The sequence below is a fragment of the Ictidomys tridecemlineatus genome, chromosome 1, assembly GCF_052094955.1.
Source record: "Ictidomys tridecemlineatus isolate mIctTri1 chromosome 1, mIctTri1.hap1, whole genome shotgun sequence".
NCBI lineage: Eukaryota > Metazoa > Chordata > Mammalia > Rodentia > Sciuridae > Ictidomys > Ictidomys tridecemlineatus.
In genome coordinates this window covers 155,999,336-156,020,123 of record NC_135477.1, presented here as the reverse complement: position 1 = coordinate 156,020,123, position 20,788 = coordinate 155,999,336, and the positions used below count along the sequence as shown (strand labels likewise).

At 42.1% G+C, this 20,788-nt stretch overlaps 1 protein-coding gene across 2 annotated transcripts; it reads left to right on the top strand.

Moving 5' to 3' along the window:
- The first annotated feature begins 1,249 nt into the window (after positions 1–1,249).
- LOC101958736 (immunity-related GTPase family M protein) lies at positions 1,250–19,937 on the top strand. Of its 2 annotated transcripts, XM_005340888.5 has the most exons (3): positions 1,250–1,558; positions 10,004–10,181; positions 15,768–19,937. In XM_005340888.5, exon 3 carries the CDS (start codon positions 15,788–15,790, stop codon positions 16,991–16,993), a length of 1,206 nt encoding a protein of 401 aa, XP_005340945.2. In that variant the 5' UTR covers positions 1,250–1,558; positions 10,004–10,181; positions 15,768–15,787; the 3' UTR covers positions 16,994–19,937. The 2 variants fall into 2 exon arrangements, with proteins under 2 accessions (XP_005340945.2, XP_040128931.2); XM_040272997.2 differs by lacking the exon at positions 1,250–1,558 and having other exon boundaries at positions 9,876–10,181.
- The last annotated feature ends 851 nt before the right edge of the window (positions 19,938–20,788 follow it).

Below are 20,788 nucleotides of genomic sequence, written 5' to 3'. Positions count from 1 at the left end.
TGTACTAACAAATCCATCTATTATATATAAGTATAATGTAACAATAAAAATATGGAAAAAATAAATATTGCCTCTATACATTTACTGCCTGCTTCTCCCCACTGGCCTCTGACAAAGCTGAGAACAGAACCATATATACATAACCAAATTCCCCAATATGGAAGCTGTAGATATTATAACAATCAGAAGCTTACTTATAAACTGATAACAAATGTGGTAGTCTTGGAAGAAATTCTACCCAAAGTTCCGTGAGGATGGGAAGCACTTCTATCCCACAGCCCAGTATACCTGTCTTACAACCTGACAACTGGAATCTCTCAGGTTTTCCAATTGCTGTTGCTAGAAGAACAGTACCAACATTTGCTCTTTTGGGCTTTGTGATTTAATTAAATTTATTTTCACAGAACAGAATTTTTTTCCCTCTCACTAATTTCTGTTTCCACTGTTTTTGTTTAATTCTGAAAATGACCTTCACTATTAGATAATATCATGCTCCTTTGGGTAGTCAACCTTTTTATATTCTTAAATTTTCAGAAAGAGTATTTAATACCTACAACCAATAAAATATCTACCTGCTTTAATTTAGAAAAGCCTTCATTGTCTTGAAAGTCCTAATTCATCATGCTCCCAGGGGAAGACCTGGGACAGGAACTAGCCCCAGAGCTGCAGCCCTCAAGCATATCCAATAACTCCTGCTGGTGTGGATGTTCTTCACAAAGGTAGGACCATGGGGTGCTAACACAGATTTTCCCTTGAATCTCAGGGACAGACACAGCTCAGACCTGTAGGTGTCCTATCATCTCTTAATGTCTGTAAAAGGCAGGAGCAGTCCAGCCCTTTGGGGCCTGAGTTTATTTTATACAAGAAGATCTATTGTTGGCCTAAAGTGAAAGCACATCTTACAATGGGGTATTAATCTCTTTTTCTAACTTGAAAGAGGAATCAAATTCAGTTTCACAATCCCTCAGGCATCCTGTTATGGATGTTTGCAATCCCTTCCCAATCTCCTTTCTAAGAAAAAATCCCTTGTGTTAGCCTCTTGAAGGACCATATCTTCCTGACTTTGGGCTTCTCTCCTAGCCACAAATGCTCTGGGGTGCTTTATCTGATGTTTCCACATTAGAATGAGGATATGAGATACATACAGAGTTAATCCTGAAAACCAGTCACTTACAAGAATAGGAACTGAAACCTTCCCTCATTGAAGTTCCCTCCCTGTGAAGCTGAGGCAAGAAGCCATACTCAAAACTACAAACAGCCAAGCAGTGAGCAGGGGCAGCACAATAACTCTACTGTGAAGTAAAGAAAGAAAACCCAGGAAGACTGAACTCTCCTTTTTAGCTCCTGTCCTCTCCTCCTCTATTGGTTCTTCCTCAGAAGAATCCAGCTCTCCACAATTTCTGATTTCTGATTTCTGGAGCTACCTGGGACTGGATTCCAGTTTGGGAAGGTTACAGAGACAACTGCCTCTGTATTAGGACAGCAACTTTTCCCCAGGGAGGCAGTGATACACCAGGAGAACTGCCGACATCTCCTCACAGCCATTCCTCTGCAGCAGGTAAGAGAATGTATCCTAAGTGCAGCTTGCTAATAACTCTACTCATAGAACGACATTAAAGGTGGATCCTTTACACCAGAGCAGGAGAGCTTGGGATCAGGCTTACTGCACTTAGAGTGTGTTCTCTCTGACATCCTTCAGGGGAAACAAAGTATCCTAATTTCTGGTGCTCTAAAAATATCCAACTCACCAGTGTGGAAATAATGTGCTTCTCTCTCACCTCTGCATTCCTGGAATTGTGGGTAATCTGATGGGAACCAAATTTGGAAAAAGAGGATGGGATGTGCCACCCATGTTGTCTTAGAGTCTAAACTGAAAACTTTATTTTTCCCATGAAGTCAGACTCCCAGGATCAGAATTAGCACCAGGCAACATCTGAAAGAACCTGAAATTATGAGTTCCTTACCTGGACCACCCAGGGAATGGGAATCTGAGGATGATGTGTCTGTACTCTTTGCCTGACTCAATGCACATGTATTATCTACCTAGCTCTATTGCCTGGCATCAACTCATTCCTTTATGGGCTACCATAATGAGGTGGGAGCTTTTCAAACACCATTTTCCCAGAGCATGCTAGGTCCAGTACTATACCCAATGATCCTGGAGAGGTTTGCCACTCTTTCCTGGAAAAAAAAAATCAGCACATTGTTTTTCCCTCAATTAAGTCAAAGAGGGCCATTCTGGGAATCTGTGTGCTAGGATAATGCTGGCTGCCTCTATGTGCTCCTTCTAAAGAGGAAGGATAAAAAAGCAGCACACCTCAGTGCTATAGGCCTCTACCAGGAAGGGTTTAGTCTAAGAAATGAAAGGCACCTCTGCACCTCTGTAGGGAGCCTCCATTGAGACATCTGCCAAGAAGGATAGTGCCAAGACAGTAATGGGCACCTATGATGCTGGCAGATACCATGAGCACCTGAGAAGAAAGGGTTAAGTCTGGGGAGCTGTGAGAATCTTCTGAGGGCCTCTCTCAACCTTCAGGACCTCTGGCATGGAGGGCAGAGACCAGATTCCAGCATGCAGGTGTGACACTAGCTGCCACCATAACTCTCTTGGACAATGCCCTACCCAAACACAGCCCTGAACTCAAATCACTGGCCACACAGTGTTCCTGCCACCACCTCAGCTTCCAGATCACCACCATCACACTGCTGTAGTGTGCTACCTTGGCTGAAGCACAAACCTACAAGGGTTAGCCCTCACCTGTTTATATAACCATGAGAGCATTCAAGAAAACTGTCTCCACTTTAAATATCCCAGCAAGGAGAAAACTGAATCCTTTTATATTGTTGCAATAAATATTCTGTGTAGGAGATTTAATGAGCTGTTTATTAGGGTTCCCCTTTCCTGGCAGAGTCCACAAGCTGCATAGCTGTAGGACAGCTTTCTACTCTCCACCCTTTCTAGTAGGGGCACACAGTGGTGATGTTTGGAGACCTTGCAACCAGATTCGCATGCATGGCCCTCCCTGTCAAAGACATTCATGGGGAAGTGCTAGCATCAGACATGTGTGTCATTCTCTTTAGGCCTGATAGGTTCACTGGTAGTTGTGCAAGTGCCTGCCTTTTCCTGATAGAGGTGTCCTTCCCTCCTGATAGAGGTGCTCAGCAGAGGCTCCTTAGGCACTGACTCCATGAAATTGTCCTGCATTGTGCTCCACTCCCTATCTTTGCAGAAGCTAGGATGGTGAGGACGGGTGGTTCACAAGCTTTCAGTTCACAACTTACTTCGTTAACTCCACTTCAAAGATGTCAGATTTGCCTCTTCCTCTTTCTCCCTATGTTTTCCTGCCCTTCAGCCATTCGCTATTGGTTCAGATGCTCATTCCTGGTTTATGACTTCTTTCTTGTATTATATTCCAGTAACCAAACCATACCCTCTGCCAGTCAGTTCTTTGATCAGCTGCTCTTTCACTTCTTTGTTCCGACCTGTGGAGAAATTGAGATCTGCAGTCCACCTTCTCTCTGAAATCTCCCTCCAATCCCCAAAGGGCAGCTCTTCCATATGTCTGTATATGGGTGTTTGTACTTGCATGTATCTGTGCAAGGGTGTGTAGAAAGAGTAGAGTCGACTTGATTGTCTGCATCCTGGAGTATGCTGAATTCCATACAGAAATAGAAATTAAAATTATAAGCCTTACACATGATCCTCCCCTATTTTGTTGAGGACAGTGACTCTCTGTTCACATGAGGTACAGGCAGTAACAAGGCCAGAGACAAACGAGGTGCTGAGTGTGGATGGAGAAAAATACAGGTTTGGCGCATGCACTGCATAGTGAGGAGATGACCAAAATAGGCACCGGCCAGCCAACTCCATCTTCCCTGGCTCCTTTCCCAAAAGCCCCAAGTGAAACTTGTTGGAAATTTATGTACCAAGTAAATACAGATGCCCAGTTAAATAAGAACATTGAGAATTAGAGTAAAAGATATCAGGAGGGACATAACTGAAGATTTGCTAGTTGGAAAACTGAAACAAGTAAGTCACAGCAGTTTACAGATGTGTAAGAGACAAATACCAGAAAATCAAAAATATTAACCATAAAATAAAAACTGTTACTAAAATGTCACTAGAGGCTGGCCCTCATTGACTTCCTTAATTTTTTTTCCAGACACATTCCTGTAGAACAAAACCATTTCCCCATTGATTATATTCTGAGCTACCTAGACAGCCACCCACTTCAGTTTCTTGCCATCCCATTTCCTGATTATTCCATTGAGAGAAATTAGAATCATAGATGGAAAAAACTATGGCTCAGAAATTTGCATGTAAACTGTGATTGATAGAATTTTATTACCTTTCTCTTCCCTATGAATTAAAATATTGGAAAAACTCAGAGGTAGAGTTTCATAAAATATAAAGAATTTAGTAGAAGTTAGTGTTTAGAATTCAGGGCAAGTTACAAAAGCTTATGCCCAATATCACCCTAATCATTTAAATAAAATGAAGGAATTAATAAGAGAAACTTTTCTCATTAATGAAAGAAATGCCCCCAGAGCCCATGGTGATTATCCTTCTGAGGTGTAGGTTTGCCAGAACCTGGCTTCTGCCACCAGCACTTTCCCAGATAATTGGAGAGATCAAGCATTAGGAGAACAGGTGCTATTAGGAGAAACAAGAGAGACCATATGTTGAGATTTGTGGAAGGCTTAGTGGGCTCCATGGACATCAGGAGTAATGAGGTTTCAGAGTTTCGAGATGGAAGAGAGACAGTATAAGGCATCAAGGAGGATGGTCAGGATTAGGGTCTGGTGGTGGGGAGGTGATAGTGAAGCACAGGATGTGGCACATGAGAGTGAAAGTAGTCAGCTGGTACAGGCATCTGCTGAAGTTGGTTCCTGTGGAGATGCCCTCAGGGCAGCTGGACACACCTATTAACAGGGAGGAGGCCAATCTTAGTGTGCAAGTGATGCAGGGAACACTGGTGAGTTGGAATGGGGACATTCAAGCAGAGATGTGGAGGGAGCTCTTAATATTCATGAAAATCAGGGATCATAGAGGCTGACCTCTGACAAGTACTTCCCAAATCCTGTGAAGCATGCCTTCTTGGAGTCTAAAGGCCACGGTGACCATTTCTTCTCTCCTGAGCACCCCTGCAGGTTTTAGCCCTCCATCACCTCCAGGATGACATGACCTTCTGAGTAAGTATGTACTGTACTTACTGGTTTAACTCATGAAAAGCAAAATAAATACAGGCTCCTCATAACTAATCAAGCAATAGGAAAGAATAGAAGAAAAGCAAACAAAATTCTTTGGCGGGAAACAAGAGGAATCAGGCAGGTATGAGGTAAGATGTGTTCATCAACACGAGGAGGCCAACATGGGCCTCTGAGGATTCTGGCTCCTTCAGGTATCTCCCAGTGTGACTCTCACATACCTGAAGATAGTCAGTTCTGCTCAGTACCCATGACAATAGAGCACAAAGCAAAGATGATAAGCCCAAATCTGCCACTGTGTGGATGACTAGTATTCATGCCTGATCTTTTCCTACTCTGCTGAGGGAAGGGAGCTTGAAGCCCTGATTAGTTATGAGAAAAAGCTGAGGTGAGAGTCATAGACTTTGAATGACTTAGCTCCCAGCATTTCTTTATGGGCAAATGACCCACATTCATACCTTCTTATCACATAAGGATCTGCAGGTAATCCATAGTTCTGGTGCTATCCAAAATGTCTAATACAAGACTGTCCCTGCTGGAGCTTCTAGGAAAATGGCATCTTCAAGGATAGGCCATGAGTGGTCTGAGTATCTTTTGCATCTGCATTCTGTGTCCATTAATTAGGCCCATCCTGCCTCCAGACAATTTTACCTGTTCCCAGTCCACAAAGAGACCCTGAGGTGCCCATTCTAAATCATTTCAAGGGTGAGATCTCCACTTATTCCTGGGGGAAGATGAGTATTGAGTCTGAGGTCAGTTGAGTCAGTGGCCTCCGAATGACCCAAAACCCTGAGTGTGAATGCTGTGGTCACTGAGAAGCAAGGTTGTTGAACTCTCCTCTCTTACCTTCCTGTGCCTGCTCTAGGACCTGGGCCTCTTTGCTCATGTAGACAGCACACAGAGAGCAGGACACAGAAACTGCCCTGTCAGTCTCACAAGGCAGGGACTGAAATTTGCAAGAGGTTGACAGCAGCTCTCCTCAGGCCTCACAGGGAAGCTGACGTCTTAGAAGAAGAATTATTTTGTTTTGAAGAGAAGAGAGTTCCCTGGCTTTTGTTCAAGGCTTCCATTAATAGCTAAGACAAGAATGTGAAAGCAACTCCAATTTCTTCCTCTTCTCCAAAACTCACTGATTTCCAGGAATGTGAAAGCAAAAGGCATGTTGGCCACTAGGGGGGCTCACACTACTTGTCATTGAACATGTGAGTCAGAGAGAGAAGAGGGGGTAGAAACCATGGGAGCAGGACTGGGGCTTCCAGGGACTAGAGAGTCATTGCTCAAGTCTGGGCAGTGCAGGGCAGTGGCTGTGAGCCTGCTTTTCTCACATTGCACAGCCCCTGTGTTCTGTCCCCTCCACAGTGAGCGTGGGACTGGCCTAACTTTACTCTCCATTTCTGCTTCTCTTCATCCAGTTTGGAGGGAGACAAGGAAGGGAATTGGAAACTTCTCTGGACTCTCTGAAAGTAACATAATTGCTTTTTCCCCAGCCCCCTGGCATTACCCTTTGATAGTAGACCTCCTCCACTCTTTGGTGGAAATAACATACTTCTTCAGCCAGTGCTTCTGTGCCAAACTCTAGACTTCTATTCCTTGGTCCCCCTAATCTGTCTAATAAACCCTAGACTCCTATGCAATTAAAATCCCCCCACTACCCCAGTTCAGTCCCTTCTCCCACTGGGATATCTGCTAAAGGGACACAAATCTGTTTCTCTCCTCTTTCATGCACAAATCATCTTCATTATGAAGATGGTAGGGAGAAGTAGGCAGGAAGGGATACATTCAGGTGGCAGATAGGATCCTGCTGATGGCTACTGTGTGGTGAATTTTGTTCACATATAGGGACCATGTGGGTTCACATAGATGTCCTTACTGGGGTATGAGGGACAGGCACAGCCCAGACCTGTAGGCTTCATTCCCGCTTCTCATTGTATGCACATCATGGAACCACCTAGACCTTTTTGACTGAGTTCCTTTTACCTAAGAAGACCCATATCCAGCTTTTATTATTGCAATAAGAGGATTGCATTTTATTTTCTGCATGAAAGGAAAAATCAATAGTAGTGACACTAGTTTCGAAATCCCTCAGCCACACAGGATTGCATAGCTTATTATTAACCTTTGCAGTCTCCGCCTCAAATTTCAGAAAACAGATTCACCTTTTTTTTCCCATTTTTTTCCGGAAATCAGAGAGTGAAAGGTACTGTGGCCTCTAGGAGTTCATACTACTTGTTGCTGAACAGATGACTCATAGATACAGAAGTGATTGGAAACCACTAGGGCAGGACTTGGGCTTCCAGTGACCAGAGAGTCACATCACCCATATATCCCAAGGGTACAGGAGCCTTCAGTAGGCAGAAATTGTGCTAAGGCCCCTGGATCAAGATACAGTGTCAGTGCAGTGTCTGTGTGAGCCTGCTTTTTTCTGTCTGTGCTCAGCCCCTGTGGTCTGATTTCCTCCACAGTGAGCACATGACTAGCTGAGATCTCCTCTTTATTCCTGATGCTCTTCACCAAGTTTGGAGGAAGAACTTGCCAGTAGGTATTAGGGGATCAATGAAGAGAACTGGAGAGGTGCCTGGACCAGCTAGAAGCAACATTGTCTTTCTCTTCCAACTCTGCATTGCCCTTTGCTAGAATACTGTCTTCTACACCTATTATACAGAGTCTATACAGAGTTTTTAGATCTTCTATACTACGCTCATGATATCCAGTCTCTAATCCCACTCAGAAATTCAATGCATCTAATAAAGAACTCCAGACTCTTAGGAAATTGGAATCTTCCCCACCCCTTCCTTGGCTCACAGCCTGCTCCCACTGACACACCTACAGCAAAGACTGTAGTGATCTCCCAGCCCTCGTTTTGGCTAGCTACAAAGTTCTGTATTATAGGCTATAGGTGCCAGAGGGGAAGGAAACTACAAAAGGCAGGAAAAGATACACTCAGGTGGGATGACTGCAGTCTTTCTGATGGTTACTGTGTGGTAAATGCTCTTCATATAAAAGGGACAAGAGATTTCCACACAGTCTTCCCATTTGTGCTCTCGGGGATACAGATGGATTAAACTTAGAGGCCACTTAATCCTCTCCTGCAATTTTGTGAAAATTCTGGAGCAACCTGACTCTGTTTTGATTGAGTTCATCTTACTGAGGAAGACCCATGTCCAGATAAACATCTTCTTGCAGTGTGCTGCTAGTTGGCAGTTTTTTACTCAAAGGTGGAATCAAGGATGGCAAAGCCAATTTTAAAACCCCTTAGCCACATCAGTGTTTATAACTCATTATCCACATTTGCAATCTTTCCCCAAAGCTCAGAAAACAGACTCAGTCTCCACCTTGTTACTGTCACATAACTCCAGCCCTGTGGTCCCTTGCCTGACCATATACTTTCCTATTGATTCTACATTAGAATAAGGAGATGAAATCCACTGAGAAGTCAAAGGCCTGTCTAGGATCAGATGTCCATTCATTCCCCCATTGAGGACTCAGGCCTCTACCTTCTCATCCTTTCTGGTGACTCATTCAGTCTAGCACAGGTTCAAAAACCTCAGTGTCATTTGAACCTGATGATGGGGGAATTTCAGAGCCTGGTACCTAGTGCAGATTCCAAGCAATAGGGAAACTACTAATGTGCTGGGCTGAGCATTCAGGTAGTTACACTGAGCAGGAAGGAGGATAGATGGGGCACCCAGAGGGTGGAAGACAGGGTCCTGTGGACAGTGTATCTTGGTCATGGAGGTTTTATCAATATGTGCTGCTAGAGAGGAGGCTTAGGAGTTTCAGCCATGGGAAGGACTCTCCCAACAGCAAGAATAGCATGTATGAAATGTGGGGCACTCAGGAATGCAGTTATCCCAGAAGCTAGAATGAACCCTGTGGATGGAACAGAAGGTTCAGGGACAATTAGGAGGTAATCAGACTACCTTGGTCCACAGACAATGCTCAGAGTTTCATACTTTATCCTGCTACTCTATCTTGCTCTGGTAATCATGGCATTTTCCCAGTCGTGTTAATTAGCAGCATTCATCCCCATGGTTAGACCTATTAGTGGTCAGGCCTGCCCCTCTTAAAGTGGACATCAGCCAGGAAAGTGCCAATCAATTATATGGAGTGGAAGAGTGTAAGATGGTTATAGAGAGTCTTTCCTGAACTGTGAGAAGTCAGAGGCCAAAAAGAATCACAAATTAACAGCCAGGTATTCTGAAGTGGACAAATGCCTTGACCTATGGGATGATCAGGGGAGCTCCATTGTAGAGAGTGATTATTCACCTGAGTTGAGTGGTATGGGAGTGAGCAAATGAAGCTAGTCAGGGACAACAACCACTAGGAAGAACTTTGTGGTTAGTGCCTGCAGCTATCCAAAGGGCCTGACCACACATTGTCCAGATGTCAACATCTCAGAGGACATGGGCTCCAGGAGGTGAGGAAGAAAGTCTAGGCCCAGAATGTCTTCATCCTGGGCTAAACTTTCATAGCCCCTGGGCAGAGCTAAGACATCCTGGGCTTGGATTTAGGCTAGAATTGAATGGTTTCTACTCCTACTGGAAGGCAAAAGTGGAAACTGAATGGTTGTATCCTGAAAATCAGTTATTTACAGGAATAGAAACTGAAACCTTACCCCACCAATGTTCCCTCTCTCTGGAGCTGAGGCAGGCAGCCAGACTGAAATCTAAAAAAAGCCGAGCAGTGAGCAGGGGCAGCACAATAACTCTACTGTGAATTGAAGAAAGAAAACCCAGGAAGACTGAACTCTCCTTTCTAGCTCCTCTCCTCTCCTTTTCTATTCATTCTTCCTCAGAAGATTCCAGCTCTCCACAAGTGACTTCTGCCTTCTGGAGCCACCTGGGACTGGATTCCAGTTTGGGAAGATTGCAGAGGCAATTGCCTCTGTCTGAGGGCAGCAACTTTTCCCCAGGGAGGAAGTGATATCCCAGGAGAACTGCTGACATCTCCTCACAGCCACCTCTCTGCAGCAGGTAAGAGAATGTCTCCTAAGTGCAGCTTACTAATAACTCTGCTCATAGAATGACATTAAAGGTGGATCCTTTACATCAGAGCAAGAGAGTTTCAAATCAGGCTTACTACACTCAGGGTGTGTTCGTAGCAGAGCCTCTCTCTGATGTCCTTTGGTGACCACACACACCCTAATATTTTTGGTGTTTCCAAAACATCTAACCTTCCAGTACATAAGCAACATTCTTTTCACTTACCTACAAATTTCTGGCATTGTAGGTCTCATAAAGAAATAGCATGTGTTGTGCCATCCTCACTGTCTTAAAATCTAAGCTAGACACTCTTCACTCTCCCCATGAAATTATGATCAGCCAAAGGCAATATCTAAAGGAACCTGGAATTATGACAACCTATGAACTCTTTACCTGGACCACCCAAGTAATGGGAATCTGAGGTTGGGTTTAGCATTATATGTGAGTGACCTTTTTGCCTGATTTAATTCAAATGTTTTATCTTCATGAGAAACTAGCTCTATTGCTGGACACCAACTCAATCTTTTTGGGGTACAATAATGAGGTTGGAGCTTTTCAAACACCATCTTCCCAGAGTATGCGAGGTCCAGTACTGTACCAATAATCCTAGAGAGGGTTGTCACCCTTTTGGGGAATTAATCAACACATTGATTTTTCCCTCAGTTTCCTGATGATTTTAAAATGAGCAACAATGCAAAAGTTTGGGCCCACATTAGGATCTATGTTCAGAAAAGTCCTTGATGCTTCAGATACGTTTCTAGTCAAGTTTGATTCCCACATCTCTGTGAGTCCCTTTGATGAGAGCTCAAGGATAGGTAGATGAGGCATGAATTACACAGAACTCTGCATAAGGGTTTACAAATAAGTAGTTTTTTTATTCCATGCTTATTAAACATCTAAATCCCATAGAAAAAAAATATTTTTTCTGGGATATTAACCTATTGTGTATATTATATATTTTTCCACTTAATTATAAAAACAGAATTTAAGGTGTTTTGAGTCCGTATGAAGATCTGTGATTGAACTCAAGACAAGTCAGGGGAAATAATTCAGGGACTACTGCCCACTTCAGTTCTTTATGGTTTCAGCCCAGTGGTATATCTGACAAGAACATTAATCCTATCATAGACCCACAGTAGAGCAAACTCACATGGAGGCAAAATACATAGCTGCCCACATCTGATTTGTCAAGACTAGAATTCACACAGGAGATCGGGGACTTCAGGGTAATTGAGGGCTCCTAGAAACTCTGACATCCCTCAAAAAGGTTACCCTGGTTGAAAAGGAGAAACATAGGATTTGAAAAAGGCTTGGGTTTTAAAGGAGTGGTTGTTGTAGGGACATATGAGGCAAGGCACCAAAGATAGCAGAAACAGTTTTATTTAGCTGCAGCCAGGCTCAGAGGGCACAGTTTTGCTGTAATCAATCAATCCCCTGAATCCTGAGTTCAGGTAGTTTCAGAGTTTTATACCAAGCACGTAAGGGGAGGGTCTCAGAAGTTCATAGTCTGCAGAAGTTCACATAAAAGCAGCTTTTTCTTCACTGTTTTGGGCAAGTTAACCCTTCAAGGATAGCACCTGAGAAGGGGAGAACTTCTCCCCTTTCTTTCCTCCTCCTGCCAGTTGTTACTATGGAGCCTAGTTGTAACTTATCTTAAAATTGTAGACATTTGGGGCTGGGGATGTGGCTCAAGCAGTAGCGCGCTCGCCTGGCATGCGTGCGGCCCGGGTTTGATCCTCAGCACCACAAACAAACAAAGATGTTGTGTCCTCCGAAAAAAAAAAAACTAAAAAATAAATATTAAAAAAAAATTCTCTCTCTCTCTCTCTCTCTCTCTCTCTCTCTCTCTCTCTTAAAAAAAATGTAGACATCTCTGTGAATCCCCAGATGAATGCCAGAGGCCTTGTTTGCACATTTCTACAAACTACTATACTGGATATGTTTGTAAAAAACTAGTAGGGGGGTGCCCAGCACCTGGAGTTCTGGTATCTTTTCAGCCAGTGGCCAAATAAACAGGGCGACATGAAAATAGAAAGTTTATCTACATTGAACTCTTTTGCAAAGACTCTTTTGCTGACAGTCCTAAAATCAGCTATGGTGAAGATTTCTGGAGAAGACCAGTTAAGATTTTTCTGTGGAGAAAGGGGGTGCCACTTCATGGTATCCTTAGGAAATTGAGAGTGAAAATACTTCATGTTTCCTGTTTTTTTTAAACCACTTCAATTATGTCTTCTTCTTCCTTTATTACTTACCTTGTGAGTAAAGCTCATAATATTTCTAATGCAGCAAATATGAATTGTAAACCTGACCAATGAAAGGTAAAAAAAATAGTTTCACTTGAGGCAAGACATTACCAGACAGCACAGAGATTTTTTTTTTTCTGATAAACCCTTCCAATCAGTGAGTTTCTTCCATGTGTATGTAGTTGAGAGCTCTACTTTCCTGGCTTCCAACAAGATATGTTCCTGTATTAACCAGCCCACCACAAACCACTGCCCCTTTGTACAACTGAGGATACCTTCACTCCCTGTAGGCTTTCCTCTGGCACCTCAAGTCCATCACAACTAACCTTGAGAAGGACTCCAAAACTTTCTGTGGTCACACACCTCACATGCTTGGCAGTTCCCAACTCAGACATGATGGATAAAGTTGGCCTTTTCTATCATTCCTCTTTTCTCTAAACTCTTGGCATCTCTCTAATCATTTCATTCAAAATATCCTTCTAATGAAGAAAAAGTTCCTAAAACAGGCTCTGAGAAATGGGAATGTTTTCTGGACATATCTCTTACAAGTGCAAACCAGTGAGTTTAATTAAGAGTGGGTGAAGATATGGGGTAAAAGAAAACCACATGATATCCATTTTATTCAAGTATTACTAAAAGCATATCCAGGGAGGTATAAATGACGATTGATCACATAAGTGGAACAATGTCTCTGGCCCACTCCCTGCCAGGCTATAGTTTTGGGTTTCCTTCTGTGTGAAGTGTGCTGGCTGAGAAATACAGTGAAAATCACACAACACAGAAGCAATTTTTAAAAAATGAGAGCAGGACAACTCTACAACCTTAGGGATTCTGATTCCACACTGGAAGGTGAGAGAGAGTGAAGAGCCCCATTTGCTTTATTTTTACATGGGGGCTTCAAATTATTTCAATGGAATGTTCTTTTGTCAAATAAGGTAGGAAGGAGGCTGTCCAAGCCCAATGGTAACACCTAAGTCCAGAGCTACAGAGCAGCCTCGCAGCCAAACAAACACTGAGGTTACCATGTGCTTTGCGTAACAAGCCACAAAATGACTCACAATTGCCAGACCAAAATCTCCTTGGCTCCAAGGCCGAATAGAGACTATTCAGACAGTTCAGGTGTGGGATCCCCCACAAATGTCCTCACAGGCACAGCCTGTTCTTGCAATACAGTGATCATCAGTCCAGGGGTTAGAGATTCTGTATTGACCAGGACAGGTCTCTCTATGCAGACAGAAACATAGAATCACTCTCTGGTCTAATTTTAGATTATCCATTTGTAATTGAGACATATCTATAAAATACTTCTTCATCCATAATCTGAAAAAATAATATCACTTATCTAATAGGGTTTGAGATTGATTAAGACAGACATACAAAGGACAAGCACAGAGAACTCAGACACAGAACTTTAATACACCATGGTTAAATTTGGAGGGATAAGGAAGATTCAGAGTAATATCTTCCTCAAAAATCATAATAAGACCAGAGATCCTGCAGCAAGAGAGCTTAAAACCTTACTGAGAGGTACACATGGACTGTATTCTGAAATTCACACACAAACTCTGAGAGATGGGTACCATGACTGCCTCAGTGCACAGGGCAGAAAAGGGGGGCTTTAGGAATTTGTCCACATTGCACAGGGCCAAACTGGTCCTCAAACTCAGGAGATCTCAACTCATTACTTCCAAGGGAAGGGTGAATGCAGCCTTTGGGCCATATAAGCAGCATCTGAAAAAACATGAGACACAGTGTAGGGCTGCAGGCAGAACCCAGGCCAGGAAAGGATCAAGGGAAAGGAGATGTGCCCATGGAAGGTGTGGAGCACAGAAACCTACACAGTGGGACATGCAGGTGATTGAGAAACATCTCCCACAGACCATGGCCTTCTGGAGTGGAAACCCGGGCACTTCAGTATGAGGACAAGACTCCAACCACTTCATGAGACCACATAGACGGGTCTGTCAAGGAGCCCCTTTTAGAAGAGAAAAGCTATGTGGAGTTTTAAAACTTTTAAACTTTGAATTCATAGACAAATAAGGAAATAAATCCACCTTTATGTATGCCTATAAAGCACCAATCTAAAAACCATAAATAAATAGAAGGAAGGAAAGTAGAGGAAAGGAAATTGGGGAGGGAGAAAAAGAGGGAAGGAAGAAACACTGGGGACTGAAATGGAGCACATTTTTATATTTCTTGCATTTGTATGATTATGTCAAAATGAGCCCACTCTTATGTATAACTCTAATGCACCAATAAAAACTTTTTTAAAAAAGGAAGAAAGAAATTATAAAGGGAAAATATCACAAAAATCACTCATAATTGTTTAATTGTAAAAGTTTATCAAGTAGGAATAATGTGTATGTTGTAACCTTGAGTAGAATGCCTTGTAATGACAAACTATCTTTGCCAATCCTGCCCCATGAAATGCTGCCAATGTAATTGCAATTACAGCCAAAAAGAGAAATTTACATTCATAGAAATTTAATATCAACATTATTAACAATAACAATATTATTAAGTAATAATATACATACTAACTTAAAAAATGAGATTAATTGGAAAACTATTGAAGTTGATGAGAGAAAAATTTATATTCCTTGTGCCATTATACTTAAATTTACTGCAATTTTTAAAGAAAAAATAATTGTGTTCAGAAGAAAGAAAAAAATTATAGTGTAATTAAAATAACTAAATAAATGCTGACACATAAAAGCCCAATGAAGACTCACAGGTTCTTAGGAATGAATTACTTGGTATGGAGATCTGGCACAAGCTGACAACTGCCCTGCTGGCATTCCCATTGGTCAGTCCTGACAACCAATCAGAGTCAGGTAAGGATGGGCTTCCAGCTGAGTGATCTGTGTGGCATTCCATTGATCATTGGAATCATTTCTGGATATATCTCTTACAAGTGCAAACCAGTGAGTTTAATTAAGAGTGGGTGAAGATATGGGGTGAAAAAAAAACCACGATATGCATTTTATTCAAGTATTACTAAAGGCATATTCAGGGAAGTGTAGATGACAATTGATCACATAAGTGGAACAATGTCTCTGGCCCACTCCCTTCCAAGCTATAAGGATCAAGTCTTCTGGTGTCCACAGTCATGACTTGGAGTTCAGTATTGGCACAAGAGCTTCAGAGAAAACTTCAAGGTCTCCCCTTGAAGATTGCTCTGAAAGAGGGCTTAGCTTGCTCTGTTTTTAATTGAAGGTATTTACTATAGGTTTGATTGTAGATCTGAAACCCTGGGGAAAGGATATTATGTCTCACAATTTCTGTGCATCCCTGAGTGTGACCATCCTAACTCCATGCAATTCTATATCTGTAGGTTACTCAACACTCATCAACATGGCAGAGGCTCCACTGTCTCCTAACACCATGTTTTCTTCTTCCCACACTTCTGTCATGTTGGACCACAAATGCAGCAGTATTTTATCTACGGATATCATAAGGGACATTGAGAAGGCCTGGAAAGAAGGGAAGTTGCTGGAAGTAGTCTCTGTGGTCAGGAAGACAGAGACAGTGTCCAGAATGCCAGTAAGTATTGCTGTGACTGGAGAGTCAGGCAATGGTATGTCATCCTTCATCAATGCACTTCGGAGGCTGAAACATGAGGATGAGGACTCAGCTCCCATTGGGGTAGTGAAGACTACCCAGACAAGAGGAAGCTATTCTTCTTTCCACTTTCCCAATGTGGTGCTGTGGGACCTGCCTGGCATGGACACTACTGCTCAAAGTCTGGAGAACTATCTGAATGAGATGCAATTCAGCCAATATGACCTCTTTATCATCATTGCATCTGAGCAGTTCAGCATGAATCATGTAAAGCTTGCCAAAGCCATTCAGGGGATGGGAAAGAGGTTCTATGTTGTCTGGACTAAGCTGGACAGGGATTTCAGCACAAGTGCTCTCTTAAATGAAAAGATATTGCAGAATATACAAGAGAAGATCAAGGAAAATCTTCAGAATGAGGGTGTGAAGGAACCCCCCATATTCCTTGTATCCAACTTTGACCCTTCATTGCATGACTTCCCAAAGCTTAGGAACACATTGAGAATAGACATATCCAAAATCAGGTACCATAGTGCCCAAAAGATCATTCTCTCTATCTGTGAAGACATCATTAATGAAAATGTGACCTCCCTGCTGAATAAAATAGACACAGGGGGTTTTCAGGATGTTCTTGGCATCCAGGATCCAAATAATTTGGGTGATTGTCTGAAATCCTACAGATTTTTCTTTGGTGTGGATGATAAATCTCTCAAGCAGGTGGCACAGAGCATAGGAAAGTCAGTTGAAGAGTACACAAACATTGTGAAGTCCCAGGATGCACAGACTTACCACCAAGAGAGCTCGACATTGTCTTGGATAGGAAATATTACAGTCTTTTACTTTTGTATAGGTCTTAGCTACATCCCATACTATGGTAACTCAGTTGCCAAGTACCTTAACTACATGGAGCAGAGACGCTTGCTTGAATCAGTTGCTAAGGACACCAAGACCATCCTTAGGAAAGTCCTGGAAGACTTCATCAACCTTGATGAAGTACATTAACAGGCTCCTTCTTGGGGAAGGTATGAACATCTGAAGCCCTCTTCTCATTTGTGTGCCCTTACTGTCACTCAACCCTTTCAATCCCATGGATATAAGAGGAATTTCTTTCTTCTAATTGCAGTGTTACATATATTTTGCATGTGTTCCTTGTTATGGTTAATCTTGATTTTCCTCTTGGTTGGATTAAGAGAAGCCTAGAAAATCAGTAAATCACAATTCTGGGTATGTCTGTGAGGGTATTTCCAGAAATAATTGGTGTGAGGGACAGAAAACTGAGTAAGATGCACACTGAATGTGGATGGCAATGTCCAATAGATTAGAGTCCAAATGGAGCAAAAGCCAAAGGTGGAACATATGCAAGCTTCAGTCTTCTTCAACAAGTGCACCTTTGCTGCTTTCATCACCTGGGAATGTTAGACTCCAGGTTCTTTGGTTTTTTTCAATATGAACTCATACTGAAAACTCTCCAGGGAGTCTCTAGGCAGTGAGCCTTGGACTGGGGCTGCATCTTTGGTCCCTTTTGTTCTGAGTCTTCCAGGTTCTTGGACAAAACATCTACTGGTTTCTCTGGCTATCCAGCATACAGATGGCCATTGAGGGACTATTCAGCCTCTGATCTTACACATAAAACATGATAAGATAATCTAATAAATCCCCCTTTATATTATATATACATATGTATTTTGTGTGTGTATGTGTGTGTGTGTGTGTGCACATACACATCCTATTGATTCTGTTCCTCTAGAGAAACCGAATTAATACATTCCCCCTTAACACCTAAAGTTAATATTATTTCTGTTTGAGACCTCTTTGTCTTTCTATTTTCCTTTCTTCTTACCTGTTATTCCCTGGCATAGAGAAAAGAGCTTCCCTTCAGAAATGATTAAGCATGTGTTTTTAGACATTCTCTGAAAAGCATTTCTGGTAGAGCTAGGATTCCAAGGCGAATCTGGCTGCCTATAAAGCCCTGTTCTTCATCATCATCTCCTCAGAAGATGCCCAAACCTTCTATGTATAAAAAGGATATGGGAGGGGCTGGGGTTGTAGCTCAGCAGTAGGGTACTCACCTAGCATGTGTGAGGCCCTGGGGTCGATCCTGATCATGACATAAAAATAAATTAATAAAAAAATAGGTATAAAAAGGATATGGGAGACGAATTCAAGTATCATTGTAAGTGGGATTCACAAGCCATTGAAAGGAAAGGCAACCTGACAATTCTGACTGTCCCATCAAAGTTGGATCTAGTTATAGCTCCCTCTCATTCTCATGTCAAAACTGGATTTTTGTTGGTCCTGAGTGCACAACACACCTCCATTCAGACACTTCCTCTGCTCCAGACACAAACTGACTCCTATCACTTTTCCCCAGAGCTTTTCCCTTTCTTTTCTCACTCAGTTCATCTGTTTTACTATTTATCAATAGTGTTAGGTGTTCTCCTAGGATCCTCCTTTCCCCTCATTTCCAGATTTCACTGACGACCAAGTGCTGTCAATTCAATCTCTTTAACATATTTTCTTGTTTCCTCTTTAACATAGTTCCTTGCCCTAAGTTAGAATTCCTAAGTTAGACACCATTTAAATAAATTACTAATAAAGATTTGGGCTTACTTTATATGTTAGTTATAAGAATAGAAAAGACTAAGAATTTTCAGCCAAAGAAGAGTTGACATGATAATGAGAAAAATTCTACCGTAAGTTCAAATATCCACCTAATTTTTCTTTTGTGAATATGATTCTGCTCCTGGTAAAAGTTTACAAAGGAAGCACAAGAAGTTTTTTGTCATTTTTATACTGCTTAGAAAGAAATTTCTCAAGTTATCACACATCATCTTCATCTTCCCTTTCTACTTTCTACTCAATTGTACCCAGAATAACTTCCTGCTTCCAAGCTCACATTTCTCCTTTCTGCCTCTGGTTCTTGCCCGTCCATCCCCAATTCCATCTGTCATCTCTCACCATGCCTGGTTTCATACCATTATTTCCAATAATAGTAAACTGACTATATCATCCAATTACACCTGACTGTTTTAAGCTTCTAAATCCTTGCCTTAAATACTTTCAAACTCGTGCTTTGCACCCAGAACAATTCCCAGCCATAAGACAAGCTCTGGAAAACTATTTCTCAGATACTCCCATCCTCCCTGGAATACAGAAGATGGCACACAAACTAAATAGCACCACCTTTACCCCTTATTAAGTGATTAAATTAAATTAATAACATTCAGAAACATACTTCAGATAATGTGAATGTTTATTAGGGTTGCATTGTAGAGTTACTTTGGTTAATAGTGCGAGGGAAGGCTGGGGGTATAACTAAATGGTAGAGCACTTGCCTAGCAGCAGGATGCCATGGCTTTGATATCCAGAACCAAAAAAAAAAGATAATTAACTAATTAATTTAATATCAAAAGAGAGGGAAATTATATTAGTTAATATAAACATCAAACTGAATCATTGTCACTAACATAAATAGCTTAAGAGTTCCTAAGTTAGACACCATCTAAATAAGTTAATAATAATGATCTAGGTTTATTTTATATGTTAGTCATAAGAATAGCAGAGTTGAAGCTGATAATCAGAAAAAATCTACTCTAAGTTTAAATATCCACCTTATCTTTTTCTTGTGAATGGAATTCTGCTCCTGGTAAAATGTGGGGACAAGTGCATGGAGTACTTCATATATGGTATATATTGAGGGCATCTAAATGGCAGGCCACTCCCCTCTGGCTAGGTGCATGAGAGGCAGACCACTTACCCCCATAGGCACAGCCCTGGGTGTAAGGCCATATATTTCAGTCCTAGCGCTTGCTCCATGGCCCGCTCCTAGATTGGTTGCAGCAAGGACAGTTAGCAGAAATTGCATTGGTGACTGCCTGTAATTGCATTGGTGACTGCTTGAGTATATATCATGGTAACTATGCAATAAAATCAAACCTGCTTCCTGCTTGGTCTCTGGAGGTCTCTGCAGCCACATTCTCCTCCACCTTGTTCTGTGGTACTCCTTGCTGGATGAGAGAAAGCCCATGCAGCTGGTGCCTTGGCAGGAATCTGAGGTAAGCCTATAAGACAGGGTGTGGCCCCTCACAGAGGTTGAGGAAAGTGCTGCACACTTTCTTAGATACCAGAGGTTTAACCCTGAATAAGAAAGAAGCCCAGGGCTGGGGATGTGGCTCAAGCGGTAGCGCGCTCGCCTGGTATGCGTGTGTCTGCCAAAAACTAAAAATAAATATAAAAATTCTCTCTCTTAAAAAAATTAAATAAAAAAAGCCCAGAAGTTCTGGGATGTTGTGATTGATACCACTCCATGGATAAATGCTGCTGTTTTTGATCCTAGGATATGGGACAAGATAATGGCAAGTATGTGAAAAGCTGAAATGAGACAGGGGTATACTTTACCACTACATTTTTTTTTCTATTGTGACAGCCATTCAGCAAAGTTTAAGAGGCCCTCCAACAGATCCCTTGTCTGTTGCAACAGATCCCATATAATGATGGCCCTGAGGGAAGAAGAGGATATGAAAGACAGGCTAGGGGGAAAAAATGTGGTGATATGAATCTACTTCAAAGCAAGAAACCACAGCAGATACAGGAGGGAGTGAGGCAGGAAACAGTACTGCTGGCCTTCATGGTGCAGGAAGATGTGACCACAAATAGTGCAAGTGCACCTTCTACTGACAAGCAAAAATTATATCCTTCCCTGATTCAATGGTAATTGCCTACTTATGAGGCAACACCAAAGCCAGCAAGGGACTATGACAGCTTAGAAATGGCCAGGCTGCCAGATAGGCCCAAGCC